This window comes from Ascaphus truei (genome assembly GCF_040206685.1).
Source record: "Ascaphus truei isolate aAscTru1 chromosome 3 unlocalized genomic scaffold, aAscTru1.hap1 SUPER_3_unloc_12, whole genome shotgun sequence".
In the NCBI taxonomy this organism is placed as follows: domain Eukaryota; kingdom Metazoa; phylum Chordata; class Amphibia; order Anura; family Ascaphidae; genus Ascaphus; species Ascaphus truei.
Window position 1 is genome coordinate 56,268 of NW_027453824.1, and position 17,853 is coordinate 74,120.

The 17,853-nt window shown below is 57.0% G+C and overlaps 1 protein-coding gene across 6 annotated transcripts in view; it reads right to left on the reverse strand.

Moving 5' to 3' along the window:
- Nucleotides 1-17,853, reverse strand: part of PKNOX1 (PBX/knotted 1 homeobox 1) — a 236,018-nt gene that overhangs the window by 49,734 nt on the left and 168,431 nt on the right. For 5 of the 6 annotated variants that reach the window (XR_012790040.1, XM_075580545.1, XM_075580546.1 and 2 more), the window contains 2 exons: nt 10,400-10,490; nt 4,902-5,023 (listed from right to left, as the gene is read on the reverse strand). Coding sequence is in view for 5 of the 6 variants with exons in the window: in XM_075580545.1 (XP_075436660.1) it covers nt 4,902-5,023; nt 10,400-10,490 (213 nt within the window). In the remaining variant the exon portion in view is untranslated. The remainder of the gene's footprint in view (nt 1-4,901; nt 5,024-10,399; nt 10,491-17,853) is intronic. The other variant, XM_075580548.1, reaches the window with a different exon arrangement.

Here is a 17,853-nt window from a genome sequence, read left to right on the forward strand (position 1 = left end):
GACAGGAGTAAGGCAGAGAGAGAGAGAGGAGGCAGGAGTAAGGCAGAGAGAGAGGAGACAGGAGTAAGGCAGAGAGAGAGAGAGGAGGCAGGAGTAAGGCAGAGAGAGAGGAGACAGGAGTAAGGCAGAGAGAGAGAGAGGAGGCAGGAGTAAGGCAGAGAGAGAGGAGGCAGGAGTAAGGCAGAGAGAGAGGAGACAGGAGTAAGGCAGAGAGAGAGAGAGGAGGCAGGAGTAAGGCAGAGAGAGAGGAGGCAGGAGTAAGGCAGAGAGAGAGGAGGCAGGAGTAAGGCAGAGAGAGAGAGAGGTAGGAGTAAGGCAGAGAGAGAGAGAGGAGACAGGAGTAAGGCAGAGAGAGAGAGAGGAGGCAGGAGTAAGGCAGAGAGAGAGAGAGGAGGCAGGAGTAAGGCAGAGAGAGGAGACAGGAGTAAGGCAGAGAGAGAGGAGGCAGGAGTAAGGCAGAGAGAGAGGAGGCAGGAGTAAGGCAGAGAGAGAGGAGGCAGGAGTAAGGCAGAGAGAGAGGAGGTAGGAGTAAGGCAGAGAGAGAGGAGACAGGAGTAAGACAGAGAGAGGAGACAGGAGTAAGGCAGAGAGAGAGGAGGCAGGAGTAAGGCAGAGAGAGAGAGAGGTAGGAGTAAGGCAGAGAGAGAGAGAGGAGACAGGAGTAAGGCAGAGAGAGAGAGAGGAGGCAGGAGTAAGGCAGAGAGAGAGGAGGCAGGAGTAAGGCAGAGAGAGAGAGAGGAGGCAGGAGTAAGGCAGAGAGAGGAGACAGGAGTAAGGCAGAGAGAGAGGAGGCAGGAGTAAGGCAGAGAGAGAGGAGGCAGGAGTAAGGCAGAGAGAGAGGAGGTAGGAGTAAGGCAGAGAGAGGAGACAGGAGTAAGGCAGAGAGAGAGGAGGTAGGAGTAAGGCAGAGAGAGAGAGGCAGGAGTAAGGCAGAGAGAGAGGAGGTAGGAGTAAGGCAGAGAGAGAGGAGGTAGGAGTAAGGCAGAGAGAGAGGAGACAGGAGTAAGACAGAGAGAGGAGACAGGAGTAAGGCAGAGAGAGAGGAGGCAGGAGTAAGGCAGAGAGAGAGGAGGCAGGAGTAAGGCAGAGAGAGGAGGCAGGAGTAAGGCAGAGAGAGAGGAGGCAGGAGTAAGGCAGAGAGAGAGGAGGCAGGAGTAAGGCAGAGAGAGAGGAGGCAGGAGTAAGGCAGAGAGAGAGGAGGCAGGAGTAAGGCAGAGAGAGAGGAGGTAGGAGTAAGGCAGAGAGAGAGGAGACAGGAGTAAGGCAGAGAGAGAGGAGGCAGGAGTAAGGCAGAGAGAGAGAAGGCAGGAGTAAGGCAGAGAGAGAGGAGGCAGGAGTAAGGCAGAGAGAGAGGAGGCAGGAGTAAGGCAGAGAGAGGAGGCAGGAGTAAGGCAGAGAGAGAGGAGGCAGGAGTAAGGCAGAGAGAGAGGAGGCAGGAGTAAGGCAGAGAGAGAGGAGGTAGGAGTAAGGCAGAGAGAGAGGAGACAGGAGTAAGGCAGAGAGAGAGGAGGCAGGAGTAAGGCAGAGAGAGAGGAGGCAGGAGTAAGGCAGAGAGAGAGGAGGTAGGAGTAAGGCAGAGAGAGGAGACAGGAGTAAGGCAGAGAGAGAGGAGGCAGGAGTAAGGCAGAGAGAGAGAGAGGTAGGAGTAAGGCAGAGAGAGAGAGAGGAGACAGGAGTAAGGCAGAGAGAGAGAGAGGAGACAGGAGTAAGGCAGAGAGAGAGGAGACAGGAGTAAGGCAGAGAGAGGAGGTAGGAGTAAGGCAGAGAGAGGAGACAGGAGTAAGGCAGAGAGAGAGGAGGTAGGAGTAAGGCAGAGAGAGAGGAGACAGGAGTAAGGCAGAGAGAGAGAAGGCAGGAGTAAGGCAGAGAGAGAGGAGGCAGGAGTAAGGCAGAGAGAGAGTAGGCAGGAGTAAGGCAGAGAGAGGAGGCAGGAGTAAGGCAGAGAGAGAGGAGGCAGGAGTAAGGCAGAGAGAGAGGAGGCAGGAGTAAGGCAGAGAGAGAGGAGGCAGGAGTAAGGCAGAGAGAGAGGAGGCAGGAGGAGTAAGGCAGAGAGAGAGGAGGCAGGAGTAAGGCAGAGAGAGAGGAGGCAGGAGTAAGGCAGAGAGAGAGAGAGGAGGCAGGAGTAAGGCAGAGAGAGAGGAGGCAGGAGTAAGGCAGAGAGAGTAAGAGGGCAGGAGTAAGGCAGAGAGAGAGGAGGTAGGAGTAAGGCAGAGAGAGTAAGAGGGCAGGAGTAAGGCAGAGAGAGAGGAGACAGGAGTAAGGCAGAGAGAGAGGAGGCAGGAGTAAGGCAGAGAGAGAGGAGGCAGGAGTAAGGCAGAGAGAGAGGAGGCAGGAGGAGTAAGGCAGAGAGAGAGAGAGGAGACAGGAGTAAGGCAGAGAGAGGAGGTAGGAGTAAGGCAGAGAGAGGAGACAGGAGTAAGGCAGAGAGAGGAGGCAGGAGTAAGGCAGAGAGAGGAGGCAGGAGTAAGGCAGAGAGAGAGGAGTAAGGCAGAGAGAGAGGAGGCAGGAGTAAGGCAGAGAGAGGAGGCAGGAGTAAGGCAGAGAGAGAGAGAGGAGACAGGAGTAAGGCAGAGAGAGAGGAGACAGGAGTAAGGCAGAGAGAGAGGAGTAAGGCAGAGAGAGAGGAGGCAGGAGTAAGGCAGAGAGAGGAGGCAGGAGTAAGGCAGAGAGAGAGGAGGTAGGAGTAAGGCAGAGAGAGAGAGGAGGTAGGAGTAAGGCAGAGAGAGAGAGAGGAGACAGGAGTAAGGCAGAGAGAGAGGAGACAGGAGTAAGGCAGAGAGAGAGAGAGGAGACAGGAGTAAGGCAGAGAGAGGAGGTAGGAGTAAGGCAGAGAGAGAGGAGGCAGGAGTAAGGCAGAGAGAGAGAGAGGAGACAGGAGTAAGGCAGAGAGAGGAGGTAGGAGTAAGGCAGAGAGAGAGGAGGCAGGAGTAAGGCAGAGAGAGAGAGGAGGTAGGAGTAAGGCAGAGAGAGAGAGAGGAGGCAGGAGTAAGGCAGAGAGAGGAGGTAGGAGTAAGGCAGAGAGAGAGAGAGGAGGCAGGAGTAAGGCAGAGAGAGAGGAGGCAGGAGTAAGGCAGAGAGAGAGGAGGCAGGAGTAAGGCAGAGAGAGAGGAGACAGGAGTAAGGCAGAGAGAGGAGACAGGAGTAAGGCAGAGAGAGGAGGCAGGAGTAAGGCAGAGAGAGAGAGAGGAGGCAGGAGTAAGGCAGAGAGAGAGGAGGCAGGAGTAAGGCAGAGAGAGAGGAGACAGGAGTAAGGCAGAGAGAGGAGACAGGAGTAAGACAGAGAGAGAGGAGGTAGGAGTAAGGCAGAGAGAGTAAGAGGGCAGGAGTAAGACAGAGAGAGAGAGAGGAGGCAGGAGTAAGACAGAGAGAGAGGAGACAGGAGTAAGGCAGAGAGAGAGGAGACAGGAGTAAGGCAGAGAGAGAGGAGGTAGGAGTAAGGCAGAGAGAGTAAGAGGGCAGGAGTAAGACAGAGAGAGAGAGAGGAGGCAGGAGTAAGGCAGAGAGAGGAGACAGGAGTAAGGCAGAGAGAGAGGAGGTAGGAGTAAGGCAGAGAGAGTAAGAGGGCAGGAGTAAGACAGAGAGAGAGAGAGGAGGCAGGAGTAAGACAGAGAGAGAGGAGACAGGAGTAAGGCAGAGAGAGAGGAGACAGGAGTAAGGCAGAGAGAGAGGAGGTAGGAGTAAGGCAGAGAGAGTAAGAGGGCAGGAGTAAGACAGAGAGAGAGAGAGGAGGCAGGAGTAAGGCAGAGAGAGGAGACAGGAGTAAGGCAGAGAGAGAGGAGACAGGAGTAAGGCAGAGAGAGGAGACAGGAGTAAGGCAGAGAGAGAGGAGGCAGGAGTAAGGCAGAGAGAGAGAGAGGAGACAGGAGTAAGGCAGAGAGAGAGAGAGGAGGCAGGAGTAAGGCAGAGAGAGAGGAGGCAGGAGTAAGGCAGAGAGAGAGGAGGCAGGAGTAAGGCAGAGAGAGGAGACAGGAGTAAGACAGAGAGAGAGAAGAGGAGACAGGAGTAAGGCAGAGAGAGAGGAGGTAGGAGTAAGGCAGAGAGAGTAAGAGGGCAGGAGTAAGACAGAGAGAGAGAGAGGAGGCAGGAGTAAGGCAGAGAGAGGAGACAGGAGTAAGGCAGAGAGAGAGGAGACAGGAGTAAGGCAGAGAGAGGAGACAGGAGTAAGGCAGAGAGAGAGGAGACAGGAGTAAGACAGAGAGAGAGGAGGTAGGAGTAAGGCAGAGAGAGAGGAGGTAGGAGTAAGGCAGAGAGAGGAGACAGGAGTAAGGCAGAGAGAGAGAAGAGGAGACAGGAGTAAGGCAGAGAGAGAGGAGGTAGGAGTAAGGCAGAGAGAGTAAGAGGGCAGGAGTAAGACAGAGAGAGAGAGAGGAGGCAGGAGTAAGGCAGAGAGAGAGAGAGGAGGTAGGAGTAAGGCAGAGAGAGGAGGTAGGAGTAAGGCAGAGAGAGAGGAGGCAGGAGTAAGGCAGAGAGAGAGAGAGGAGGTAGGAGTAAGGCAGAGAGAGGAGACAGGAGTAAGGCAGAGAGAGAGAAGAGGAGACAGGAGTAAGGCAGAGAGAGGAGGTAGGAGTAAGGCAGAGAGAGAGGAGGCAGGAGTAAGGCAGAGAGAGTAAGAGGGCAGGAGTAAGACAGAGAGAGAGAGAGGAGGCAGGAGTAAGACAGAGAGAGAGAGAGGAGGCAGGAGTAAGGCAGAGAGAGAGAGAGGAGGTAGGAGTAAGGCAGAGAGAGGAGGTAGGAGTAAGGCAGAGAGAGGAGACAGGAGTAAGGCAGAGAGAGAGGAGACAGGAGTAAGGCAGAGAGAGTAAGAGGGCAGGAGTAAGGCAGAGAGATTGTGTGTGTGTGTGTTACAGAAAAGGAGAGAGTGAAACTCGCACTCTGAGACACTCGCACTCACAGTCACTCACACTCACAGCCTCTTGAGATCCCACCTGTGAGTTCTGGATTCGGATGGTTCCGGGTGACATAGTCTGAGCCACAACATGACCCTGCGGAGTGACCACGGTCACTGGCTGATACACAGTACCACCTGCGACGAGAGCACGCTCAGAGACATGGGAGGGGACAGGAGTAACAGGAGCAGAGAGAATGGGAGTAACAGGAGCAGAGAGAGAACGTGAGTAACAGGACCAGAGAGAGAGAACGTAAGTAACAGGAGCAGAGAGAGAGAGAACGTGAGTAACCGGAGCAGAGAGAGAGAGAACGTGAGTAACAGGAGCAGAGAGAGAGAACCTGAGTAACAGGAGCAGAGAGAGAGAATGTGAGTAACCGGAGCAGAAAGAGAGAACGTGAGTAACAGGAGCAGAGAGAGAACGTGAGTAACAGGAGCAGAAAGAGAGAACGTGAGTAACAGGAGCAGAGAGAGAGAACGTGAGTAACAGGAGCAGAGAGAGAGAACGTGAGTAACAGGAGCAGAGAGAGAGAGAACGTGAGTAACAGGAGGAGGGAGAGAGAACGTGAGTAACAGGAGCAGAGAGAAAGAGAACATGAGTAACAGGAGCAGAGAGAGAGAGAACGTGAGTAACAGGAGCAGAGAGAGAGAACGTGAGTAACAGGAGCAGAGAGAAAACGGGAGTAACCAGAGCAGAGAGAGAGAGAACGTGAGTAACAGGAGCAGAGAGAGAGAGAACGTGAGTAACAGGAGCAGAGAGAGAGAGAACGTGAGTAACAGGAGCAGAGAGAGAGAACGTGAGTAACAGGAGCAGAGAGAGAGAGAACGTGAGTAACAGGAGCAGAGAGAGAGAACGTGAGTAACAGGAGCAGAGAGAGAGAACGGGAGTAACAGGAGCAGAGAGAGAGAGAACGTGAGTAACAGGAGCAGAGAGCGCGAACGGGAGTAACAAGAGCAGAGAGAGAGAACGTGAGTAACAGGAGCAGAGAGATAGAACGTGAGTAACAGGAGCAGAGAGAGAGACCGTGAGTAACAGGAGCAGAGAGAGAGAAAGTGAATAACAGGAGCAGAGAGAGAGAACGTGAGTAACAGGAGCAGAGAGAGAGAACGTGAGTAACAGGAGCAGAGAGATAGAACGTGAGTAACAAGAGCAGAGACAGAGAGAATGGGAGTTACAGGAGCAGAGAGAGAACGTGAGTAACAGGAGCAGAGAGAGAGAGAACGTGAGTAACAGGAGCAGAGACAGAGAGAACGTGAGTAACAGGAGCAGAGAGAGAGAACGGGAGTAACAGGAGCAGAGAGAGAGAGAACGTGAGTAACAGGAGCAGAGAGCGCGAACGGGAGTAACAAGAGCAGAGAGAGAGAACGTGAGTAACAGGAGCAGAGAGAGAGAACGGGAGTAACAGGAGCAGAGAGAGAGAACGTGAGTAACAGGAGCAGAGAGAGCGAACGGGAGTAACAAGAGCAGAGAGAGAGAACGTGAGAAACAGGAGCAGAGAGAGCGAACGGGAGTAACAAGAGCAGAGAGAGAGAACGTGAGTAACAGGAGCAGAGAGATAGAACGTGAGTAACAGGAGCAGAGAGATAGAGAACGTGAGTAACAGGAGCAGAGAGAGATAGAACGTGAGTAACAGAAGCAGAGAGATAGAACGGGAGTAACAGGAGCAGAGAGAGAGAACGTGAGTAACAGGAGCAGAGAGAGAGAACGTGAGTAACAGGAGCAGAGAGAGAGAGAACGTGAGTAACAAGAGCAGAGAGAGCGAACGGGAGTAACAAGAGCAGAGAGAGAGAACGTGAGTAACAGGAGCAGAGAGATAGAACGTGAGTAACAGGAGCAGAGAGATAGAGAACGTGAGTAACAGGAGCAGAGAGAGATAGAACGTGAGTAACAGAAGCAGAGAGATAGAACGGGAGTAACAGGAGCAGAGAGAGAGAACGTGAGTAACAGGAGCAGAGAGAGAGAACGTGAGTAACAGGAGCAGAGAGAGAGAGAACGTGAGTAACAAGAGCAGAGAGATAGAACGGGAGTAACAGGAGCAGAGAGAGAGAACGGGAGTAACAGGAGCAGAGAGAGAGAACGTGAGTAACAGGAGCAGAGAGAGAGAACGTGAGTAACAGGAGCAGAGAGAGAGAACGTGAGTAACAGGAGCAGAGAGAGAGAGAATGGGAGTAACAGGAGCAGAGAGAGATAGAACGTGAGTAACAGGAGCAGAGAGATAGAACGGGAGTAACAGGAGCAGAGAGAGAGAACGTGAGTAACAGGAGCAGAGAGAGAGAACGGGAGTAACAGGAGCAGAGAGAGAGAGAACGTGAGTAACAGGAGCAGAGAGCGCGAACGGGAGTAACAAGAGCAGAGAGAGAGAACGTGAGTAACAGGAGCAGAGAGATAGAACGTGAGTAACAGGAGCAGAGAGAGAGACCGTGAGTAACAGGAGCAGAGAGAGAGAAAGTGAATAACAGGAGCAGAGAGAGAGAACGTGAGTAACAGGAGCAGAGAGAGAGAACGTGAGTAACAGGAGCAGAGAGATAGAACGTGAGTAACAAGAGCAGAGACAGAGAGAATGGGAGTTACAGGAGCAGAGAGAGAACGTGAGTAACAGGAGCAGAGAGAGAGAACGTGAGTAACAGGAGCAGAGAGATAGAACGTGAGTAACAAGAGCAGAGACAGAGAGAATGGGAGTTACAGGAGCAGAGAGAGAACGTGAGTAACAGGAGCAGAGAGAGAGAGAACGTGAGTAACAGGAGCAGAGACAGAGAGAACGTGAGTAACAGGAGCAGAGAGAGAGAACGGGAGTAACAGGAGCAGAGAGAGAGAGAACGTGAGTAACAGGAGCAGAGAGCGCGAACGGGAGTAACAAGAGCAGAGAGAGAGAACGTGAGTAACAGGAGCAGAGAGAGAGAACGGGAGTAACAGGAGCAGAGAGAGAGAACGTGAGTAACAGGAGCAGAGAGAGCGAACGGGAGTAACAAGAGCAGAGAGAGAGAACGTGAGAAACAGGAGCAGAGAGAGCGAACGGGAGTAACAAGAGCAGAGAGAGAGAACGTGAGTAACAGGAGCAGAGAGATAGAACGTGAGTAACAGGAGCAGAGAGATAGAGAACGTGAGTAACAGGAGCAGAGAGAGATAGAACGTGAGTAACAGAAGCAGAGAGATAGAACGGGAGTAACAGGAGCAGAGAGAGAGAACGTGAGTAACAGGAGCAGAGAGAGAGAACGTGAGTAACAGGAGCAGAGAGAGAGAGAACGTGAGTAACAAGAGCAGAGAGAGCGAACGGGAGTAACAAGAGCAGAGAGAGAGAACGTGAGTAACAGGAGCAGAGAGATAGAACGTGAGTAACAGGAGCAGAGAGATAGAGAACGTGAGTAACAGGAGCAGAGAGAGATAGAACGTGAGTAACAGAAGCAGAGAGATAGAACGGGAGTAACAGGAGCAGAGAGAGAGAACGTGAGTAACAGGAGCAGAGAGAGAGAACGTGAGTAACAGGAGCAGAGAGAGAGAGAACGTGAGTAACAAGAGCAGAGAGATAGAACGGGAGTAACAGGAGCAGAGAGAGAGAACGGGAGTAACAGGAGCAGAGAGAGAGAACGTGAGTAACAGGAGCAGAGAGAGAGAACGTGAGTAACAGGAGCAGAGAGAGAGAACGTGAGTAACAGGAGCAGAGAGAGAGAGAATGGGAGTAACAGGAGCAGAGAGAGATAGAACGTGAGTAACAGGAGCAGAGAGATAGAACGGGAGTAACAGGAGCAGAGAGAGAGAACGGGAGTAACAGGAGCAGAGAGAGAGAGAACGTGAGTAACAGGAGCAGAGAGAGAGAACGTGAGTAACAGGAGCAGAGAGAGAGAGAATGGGAGTAACAGGAGCAGAGAGAGAGAACGTGAGTAACAGGAGCAGAGAGAGAGAAAGTGAGTAACAGGATCAGCGAGATTACGTGAGTAACAGGAGGAGAGAGAGAGAAAGTGAGTAACAGGAGCAGAGAGAGAGAACGTGAGTAACAGGAGCAGCGAGAGAGAACGTGAGTAACAGGAGCAGAGAGAGAGAAAGTGAGTAACAGGATCAGCGAGATTACGTGAGTAACAGGAGCAGAGAGAGAGAACGTGAGTAACAGGAGCAGCGAGAGAGAACGTGAGTAACAGGAGCAGAGAGAGAGAACGTGAGTAACAGGAGCAGCGAGAGAGAGAACGTGAGTAACAGGAGCAGAGAGAGAGAACGTGAGTAACAGGAGCAGAGAGAGAGAACGTGAGTAACAGGAGCAGCGAGAGAGAACGTGAGTAACAGGAGCAGAGAGAGAACGTGAGTAACAGGAGCAGAGAGAGAACGTGAGTAACAGGAGCAGAGAGAGAGAGAACGTGAGTAACAGGAGCAGAGAGAGAACGTGAGTAACAGGAGCAGAGAGAGAACGTGAGTAACAGGATCAGAGAGAGAGAACGTGAGTAACAGGAGCAGAGAGAGAACGTGAGTAACAGGAGCAGAGAGAGAACGTGAGTAACAGGAGCAGAGAGAGAACGTGAGTAACAGGAGCAGAGAGAGAACGTGAGTAACAGGAGCAGAGAGAGAACGTGAGTAACAGGAGCAGAGAGAGAACGTGAGTAACAGGAGCAGAGAGAGAACGTGAGTAACAGGAGCAGAGAGAGAGAACGTGAGTAACAGGAGCAGAGAGAGAGAACGTGAGTAACAGGATCAGCGAGATTACGTGAGTAACAGGAGGAGAGAGAGAGAAAGTGAGTAACAGGAGCAGAGAGAGAGAACGTGAGTAACAGGAGCAGCGAGAGAGAACGTGAGTAACAGGAGCAGAGAGAGAGAAAGTGAGTAACAGGATCAGCGAGATTACGTGAGTAACAGGAGCAGAGAGAGAGAACGTGAGTAACAGGAGCAGCGAGAGAGAACGTGAGTAACAGGAGCAGAGAGAGAGAACGTGAGTAACAGGAGCAGCGAGAGAGAGAACGTGAGTAACAGGAGCAGAGAGAGAGAACGTGAGTAACAGGAGCAGAGAGAGAGAACGTGAGTAACAGGAGCAGCGAGAGAGAACGTGAGTAACAGGAGCAGAGAGAGAACGTGAGTAACAGGAGCAGAGAGAGAACGTGAGTAACAGGATCAGAGAGAGAGAACGTGAGTAACAGGAGCAGAGAGAGAACGTGAGTAACAGGAGCAGAGAGAGAACGTGAGTAACAGGAGCAGAGAGAGAACGTGAGTAACAGGAGCAGAGAGAGAACGTGAGTAACAGGAGCAGAGAGAGAACGTGAGTAACAGGAGCAGAGAGAGAACGTGAGTAACAGGAGCAGAGAGAGAACGTGAGTAACAGGAGCAGAGAGAGAACGTGAGTAACAGGAGCAGAGAGAGAACGTGAGTAGTGAATTGGGATGTGAAAGCCACAGCAGCTAAGCGGTGGAGAAGGGTGATCGGAGGGGCGTGGGGGGAAGGGTGATTGCAGGAGGGGGGTGGGGAAGGGTGATCGCAGGAGGGGGGGGGGAGGGTGATCGCATGGGGGGGGGGAGGGGGGAAATTGATCATGGTACCTGACACTGTTGCCATAGCCATATTTCCTTGCTGCAGAGCCGTCGCTGGGACCACAATCCCCTGGGTGCTGAGGGTGCCACCGAGCCCAGTCTGCAGGTACAAGGGAGAGACTGAGTGCACCAGAGCCAGGACACAGGGGGGGGGGGAGGGGAGCGCCAGGACACAGGACACAGGAGGGGGGGAGGGAGCGCCAGGACACAGGACACAGGAGGGGGGGAGGGAGCGCCAGGACACAGGAGGGGGGAGGGAGCGCCAGGACACAGGAGGGGGGAGGGAGCGCCAGGACACAGGAGGGGGGAGGGAGCGCCAGAGCCATTACAAAGGAGGGGGGGAGGGAGCGCCAGGACACAGGAGGGGGGAGGGAGCACCAGAGCCATTACACAGGAGGGAGGGAGCGCCAGGACACAGGAGGGGGGGAGGGAGCGCCAGGACACAGGAGGGGGGAGGGAGCGCCAGGGCCAGGACACAGGAGGGGGGAGGGAGCGCCAGAGCCAGGACACAGGAGGGGGAGGGAGCGCCAGGACACAGGAGGGGGGAGGGAGCGCCAGAGCCATTACACAGGAGGGGGGGAGGGAGCGCCAGGACACAGGAGGGGGGGAGGGAGCGCCAGGACACAGGAGGGGGGAGGGAGCGCCAGGGCCAGGACACAGGAGGGGGGAGGGAGCGCCAGAGCCAGGACACAGGAGGGGGGAGGGAGCGCCAGGACACAGGAGGGGGGAGGGAGCCCCAGAGCCATTACACAGGAGGGGGGGAGGGAGCGCCAGGACACAGGAGGGGGGGAGGGAGCGCCAGGACACAGGAGGGGGGAGTGAGCGCCAGGGCCAGGACACAGGAGGGGGGAGGGAGCGCCAGAGCCAGGACACAGGAGGGGGGAGGGAACGCCAGGACACAGGAGGGGGGAGGGAGGGAGCGCCAGGACACAGGAGGGGGGAGCGCCAGAGCCAGGACACAGGAGGGGGGAGGGAGCGCCAGGACACAGGAGGGGGGAGGGAGGGAGCGCCAGGACACAGGAGGGGGGAGGGAGGGAGCGCCAGGACACAGGAGGGGGGAGCGCCAGAGCCAGGACACAGGAGGGGGGGAGGGAGCGCCAGGACACAGGAGGGGGGAGGGAGGGAGCGCCAGGACAAAGGAGGGGGGGAAGGAGCGCCAGGACACAGGAGGGGGGAGGGAGCGCCAGGACACAGGACACAGGAGGGGGGGAGGGAGCGCCAGGACACAGGAGGGGGGAGGGAGCGCCAAGACACAGGAGGGGGGAGGGAGCGCCAGGACACAGGAGGGGGGAGGGAGCGCCAGAGCCATGACACAGGAGGGGGGAGGGGGCGCCAGGACACAGGAGGGGGGAGGGAGCGCCAGAGCCATGACACAGAAGGGGGGGAGGGAGCGCCAGGACACAGGAGGGGGGGAGGGAGCGCCAGGACACAGGAGGGGGGAGGGAGTGCCAGGGCCAGGACACAGGAGGGGGGAGGGAGCGCCAGAGCCAGGACACAGGAGGGGGGAGGGAGCGCCAGGACACAGGAGGGGGGAGGGAGCGCCAGAGCCATGACACAGGAGGGGGGAGGGAGCGCCAGAGCCATGACACAGGAGGGGGGAGGGAGCGCCAGAGCCAGGACACAGGAGGGGGGGAAGGAGCGCCAGGACACAGGAGGGGGGAGGGAGCACCAGAGCCAGGACACAGGAGGGGGGAGGGAGGGAGCGCCAGGACACAGGAGGGGGGAGGGAGCGCCAGGACACAGGAGGGGGGAGGGAGCGCCAGAGCCAGGACACAGGAGGGGGGAGGGAGTGCCAGGACACAGGAGGTGGGAGGGAGCGCCAGCACACAGGAGGGGGGAGGGAGCGCCAGAGCCAGGACACAGGAGGGGGGGGGGAGCGCCAGAGCCAGGACACAGGAAGGGGGAGGGTAGGGAACACCAGGACACAGGAGGGGGGAGGGCAGGGAGCACCAGGACACTGGAGGGGGGAAGGCAGGGAGCACTAGGACACAGGAGGGGGGAGGGCAGGGAGCACTAGGACACAGGAGGGGGAGGGTAGGGAACACCAGGACACAGGAGGGGGGAGGGTAGGGAGAACCAGGACACAGGAGGGGGGAGGGTAGGGAGCACTAGGACACAGGAGGGGGGAGGGTAGGGAGCACCAGGACACAGGAGGGGGGAGGGTAGGGAGCACCAGGACACAGGAGGGGGAGGGTAGGGAACACCAGGACACAGGAGGGGGGGAGGGTAGGGAGCACCAGGACACAGGAGGGGGGGGAGGGTAGGGAGCACCAGGACACAGGAGGGGGTAGTGTAGGGAGCACCAGGACACAGGAGGGGGAGGGTAGGGAACACCAGGACACAGGCGGGGGGGGGTAGGGAGCACCAGGACACAGGAGGTGGGAGGGTAGGGAGCACCAGGACACAGGAGGGGGGGGGGAGGGTAGGGAGCACCAGGACACAGGAGGGGGGAGGGTAGGGAGCACCAGGACACAGGAGGGGGGAGGGTATGGAGCACCAGGACACAGGAGGGGGGAGGGTAGGGAACACCAGGACACAGGAGGGGGGAGGGTAGGGAGCACCAGGACACAGGAGGGGGAGGGTAGGGAGCTCCAGGACACAGGAGGGGGGAGGGTAGGGAGCACCAGGACACAAGAGGGGGGGAGGGTAGGGAACACCAGGACACAGGAGGAGGCCGGGTAGGGAGCACCAGGACACAGGAGGGGGGAGGGTAGGGAGCACCAGGACACAGGAGGGGGGAGGGTAGGGAGCACCAGGACACAGGAGGAGGGAGGGTAGGGAGCACCAGGACACAGGAGGGGGGAGGGTAGGGAACACCAGGACACAGGAGGGGGGAGGGTAGGGAACACCAGGACACAAGAGGGGGGAGGGTAGGGAACACCAGGACACAGGAGGGGGGAGGGTAGGGAGCTCAAGGACACAGGAGGGGGGGAGGGTAGGGAGCACCAGGACACAGGAGGGGGGAGGGTAGGGAGCATCAGGACACAGGAGGGGGGAGGGGAGGGAGCACCAGGGCACAGGAGGGGGGAGGGTAGGGAGCACCAGGACACAGGAGGGGGGAGGGTAGGGAGCACCAGGACACATGAGGGGGGAGGATAGGGAGCACCAGGACACATGAGGGGGGAGGGTAGGGAGCATCAGGACACAGGAGGGGGGGGGGGGTAGGGAGCACCAGAACACAGGAGGGGGGAGGGTAGGGAGCTCCAGGACACAGGAGGGGGGAGGGTAGGGAGCTCCAGGACACAGGAGGGGGGAGGGGAGGAAACACCAGGACACAGGAGGGGGAGGGTAGGGAGCACCAGGACACAGGAGGGGGGAGGGTAGGGAACACCAGAACACAGGAGGGGGGAGGGTAGGGAGCACCAGGACACAGGAGGGGGGGGGAAGAGTAGGGAGCACCAGAACACAGGAGGGGGGAGGGTAGGGAGCTCCAGGACACAGGAGGGGGGGAGGGTAGGGAGCACCAGGACACAGGAGGGGGGAGGGTAGGGAACACCAGGACACAGGAGGGGGGAGGGTAGGGAACACCAGGACACAGGAGGGGGGAGGGTAGGGAACACCAGGACACAGGAGGAGGGAGGGTAGGGAGCACCAGGACACATGAGGGGGGAGGGTAGGGAGCACCAGGACACAGGAGGGGGGAGGGTAGGGAGCTCCAGGACACAGGAGGGGGGAGGGGAGGAAACACCAGGACACAGGAGGGGGGAGGGTAGGGAGCACCAGGACACAGGAGGGGGGAGGGTAGGGAACACCAGGACACAGGAGGGGGGAGGGTAGGGAACACCAGGACACAGGAGGGGGGAGGGTAGGGAACACCAGGACACAGGAGGAGGGAGGGTAGGGAGCACCAGGACACATGAGGGGGGAGGGTAGGGAGCTCCAGGACACAGGAGGGGGGAGGGTAGGGAGCTCCAGGACACAGGAGGGGGGAGGGGAGGAAACACCAGGACACAGGAGGGGGGAGGGTAGGGAGCACCAGGACACAGGAGGGGGGAGGGTAGGGAACACCAGGACACAGGAGGGGGGAGGGTAGGGAACACCAGGACACAGGAGGGGGGAGGGTAGGGAACACCAGGACACAGGAGGAGGGAGGGTAGGGAGCACCAGGACACATGAGGGGGGAGGGTAGGGAGCACCAGGACACATGAGGGGGGAGGGTAGGGAGCACCAGGACACATGAGGGGGGAGGGTAGGGAGCTCCAGGACACAGGAGGGGGGAGGGTAGGGAGCTCCAGGACACAGGAGGGGGGAGGGGAGGAAACACCAGGACACAGGAGGGGGGGGAGGGTACGGAGCACCAGAACACAGGAGGGGGGGAGGGTAGGGAGCACCAGGACACAGGAGGGGGGAGGGTAGGGAGCACCAGGACACAGGAGGGGGGAGGGTAGGGAGTTCCAGGACACAGGAGGGGGGAGGGTAGGGAGCACCAGGACACAGGAGGGGGGAGGGTAGGGAACACCAGGACACAGGAGGAGGGAGGGTAGGGAGCACCAGGACACATGAGGGGGGAGGGTAGGAAACACCAGGACATAGGAGGGGGGGAAGGGTACGGAGCACCAGAACACAGGAGGGGGGAGGGTAGGGAGCACCAGGACACAGGAGGGGGGAGGGTAGGGAACACCAGGACACAGGAGGAGGGAGGGTAGGGAGCACCAGGACACATGAGGGGGGAGGGTAGGGAGCACCAGGACACATGAGGGGGGAGGGTAGGGAGCACCAGGACACATGAGGGGGGAGGGTAGGGAGCTCCAGGACACAGGAGGGGGGAGGGTAGGGAGCTCCAGGACACAGGAGGGGGGAGGGGAGGAAACACCAGGACACAGGAGGGGGGGTAGGGTACGGAGCACCAGAACACAGGAGGGGGGGAGGGTAGGGAGCACCAGGACACAGGAGGGGGGAGGGTAGGGAGCACCAGGACACAGGAGGGGGGAGGGTAGGGAGCTCCAGGACACAGGAGGGGGGAGGGTAGGGAGCACCAGGACACAGGAGGGGGGGAGAGTAGGGAGCACCAGAACACAGGAGGGGGGAGGGTAGGGAGCATCAGAACCAGGACACAGGAGGGGGGAGGGGAGGGAGCATCAGAACCAGGACACAGGAGGGGGGAGGGTAGGGAGCACCAGAACCAGGACACAGGAGGGAGGAGGGTATGGAGCACCAGAACCAGGACACAGGAGGGGGGAGGGTAGTGAGCACCAGAACCAGGACACAGGAGGGGGGAGGGTAGGGAGCATCAGAACCAGGACACAGGAGGGGGGAGGGGAGGGAGCATCACAGCCAAGACACAGGAGGAGCACAGACCACCAACATCAGTTGTTGTACAATTGGGGTGGGTAGTGGTGACCCTATAGTCAGTGCTGTATGGGGTGGTGCCTCTATAGCCGGTGCTGTACAGGGGGGTGTCCTTATAGCGCATGCTGTTCGCGGTAGTGTCCCAATAGCCAGTGCTGTATGGAGTAGTGTCGCTATAGCTGGTGCTGTATGGGGTGGTGCCCCTATAGCTGGTACTGCATGGGGTGGTTTCCCTATAGAGGGTTCTGTATGGGGTGGTGTCCCTATAGAGGGTTCTGTACGGGGTGGTGTTCCTATAGAGGGTTCTGTATGGAGAGATGTCCCTATAGCCAGTGTTGTACAGAGAGATGTCCCTATAGCTGGTGCTGTATGGGGTGGTGACCCGATAGCTGGTGCTGTATGGGGTGGTGACCCTATAGCTGGTGCTGTATGTGGTGGTGACCCCATAGTCAGTGCTGTACGGGGTGGTGACCCTATAGCCGGGAGTAGTTCCAGGTGACTAGAGAAGAGAAAGCATAGTCCCATAGGATATACTCTATAGGGTGTATAGGGAGAAGTATTAGCAGCAGGGTGTTAGGCTGTATAGGGAGAGGTATTAGCAGCGGGATGTTAGGGTGTATAGGGAGAGGTATTAGCTGCGGGATGTTAGGGTGTATAGGGAGAGGTATTAGCAGCAGGGTGTTAGGGTGTATAGGGAGAGGTATTAGCAGCGGGGTGTTAGGGTGTATAGGGATAGTTATTAGCAGCGGGATGTTAGGGTGTATAGGGAGAGGTATTAGCAGCAGGATGTTAGGGTGTATAGGGAGAGGTATTAGCAGCGGGATGTTAGGGTGTATAGGGAGAGGTATTAGCAGCGGGATGTTAGGGTGTATAGGGAGAGGTATTAGCAGCGGGATGTTAGGGTGTATAGGGAGAGGTATTAGCAGCAGGATGTTAGGGTGTATAGGGAGAGGTATTAGCAGCAGGGTGTTAGGGTGTATAGGGAGAGGTATTAGCAGCGGGGTGTTAGGGTGTATAGGGAGAGGTATTAGCAGCAGGGTGTTAGGGTGTATAGGGAGAGGTATTAGCAGCGGGATGTTAGGGTGTATAGGGAGAGGTATTAGCAGCGGGGTGTTAGGGTGTATAGGGAGAGGTATAAGCAGCGGGATGTTAGGGTGTATAGGGAGAGGTGTTAGCAGCGGGATGTTAGGGTGTATAGGGAGAGGTATTAGCAGCGGGGTGTTGGGGTGTATAGGGAGAGGTATTAGCAGCGGGATGTTAGGGTGTATAGGGAGAGGTATTAGCAGCGGGATGTTAGGGTGTATAGGGAGAGGTATTAGCAGCGGGATGTTACGGTGTATAGGGAGAGGTATTAGCAGCGGGGTGTTAGGGTGTATAGGGAGAGGTATTAGCAACAGGATATTAGGGTGTATAGGGGAGGTATTAGCAGCGGGGTGTTAGGGTGTATAGGGAGAGGTATTAGCAGCCGGTTTTAGGGTGTATAGGGAGAGGTATTAGCAGCGGGATGTTAGGGTGTATAGGGAGAGGTATTAGCAGCAGGGTGTTAGGGTTTATAGGGAGAGGTATTAGCAGCAGGGTGTTAGGGTGTATAGGGAGAGGTATTAGCAGCGGGGTGTTAGGGTGTATAGGGATAGTTATTAGCAGCGGGATGTTAGGGTGTATAGGGAGAGGTATTAGCAGCGGGATGTTAGGGTGTATAGGGAGAGGTATTAGCAGCGGGATGTTAGGGTGTATAGGGAGAGGTATTAGCAGCGGGATGTTAGGGTGTATAGGGAGAGGTATTAGCAGCGGGATGTTAGGGTGTATAGGGAGAGGTATTAGCAGCAGGGTGTTAGGGTGTATAGGGAGAGGTATTAGCAGCGGGGTCTTAGGGTGTATAGGGAGAGGTATTAGCAGCGGGATGTTAGGGTGTATAGGGAGAGGTAATAGCAGCAGGGTGTTAGGGTGTATAGGGAGAGGTATTAGCAGCGGGATGTTAGGGTGTATAGGGAGAGGTATTAGCAGCGGGATGTTAGGGTGTATAGGGAGAGGTATTAGCAGTGGGATGTTAGGGTGTATAGGGAGAGGTATTAGCAGCGGGGTGTTAGGGTGTATAGGGAGAGGTATTAGCAGCAGGGTGTTAGGGTGTATAGGGAGAGGTATTAGCAGCGGGATGTTAGGGTGTATAGGGAGAG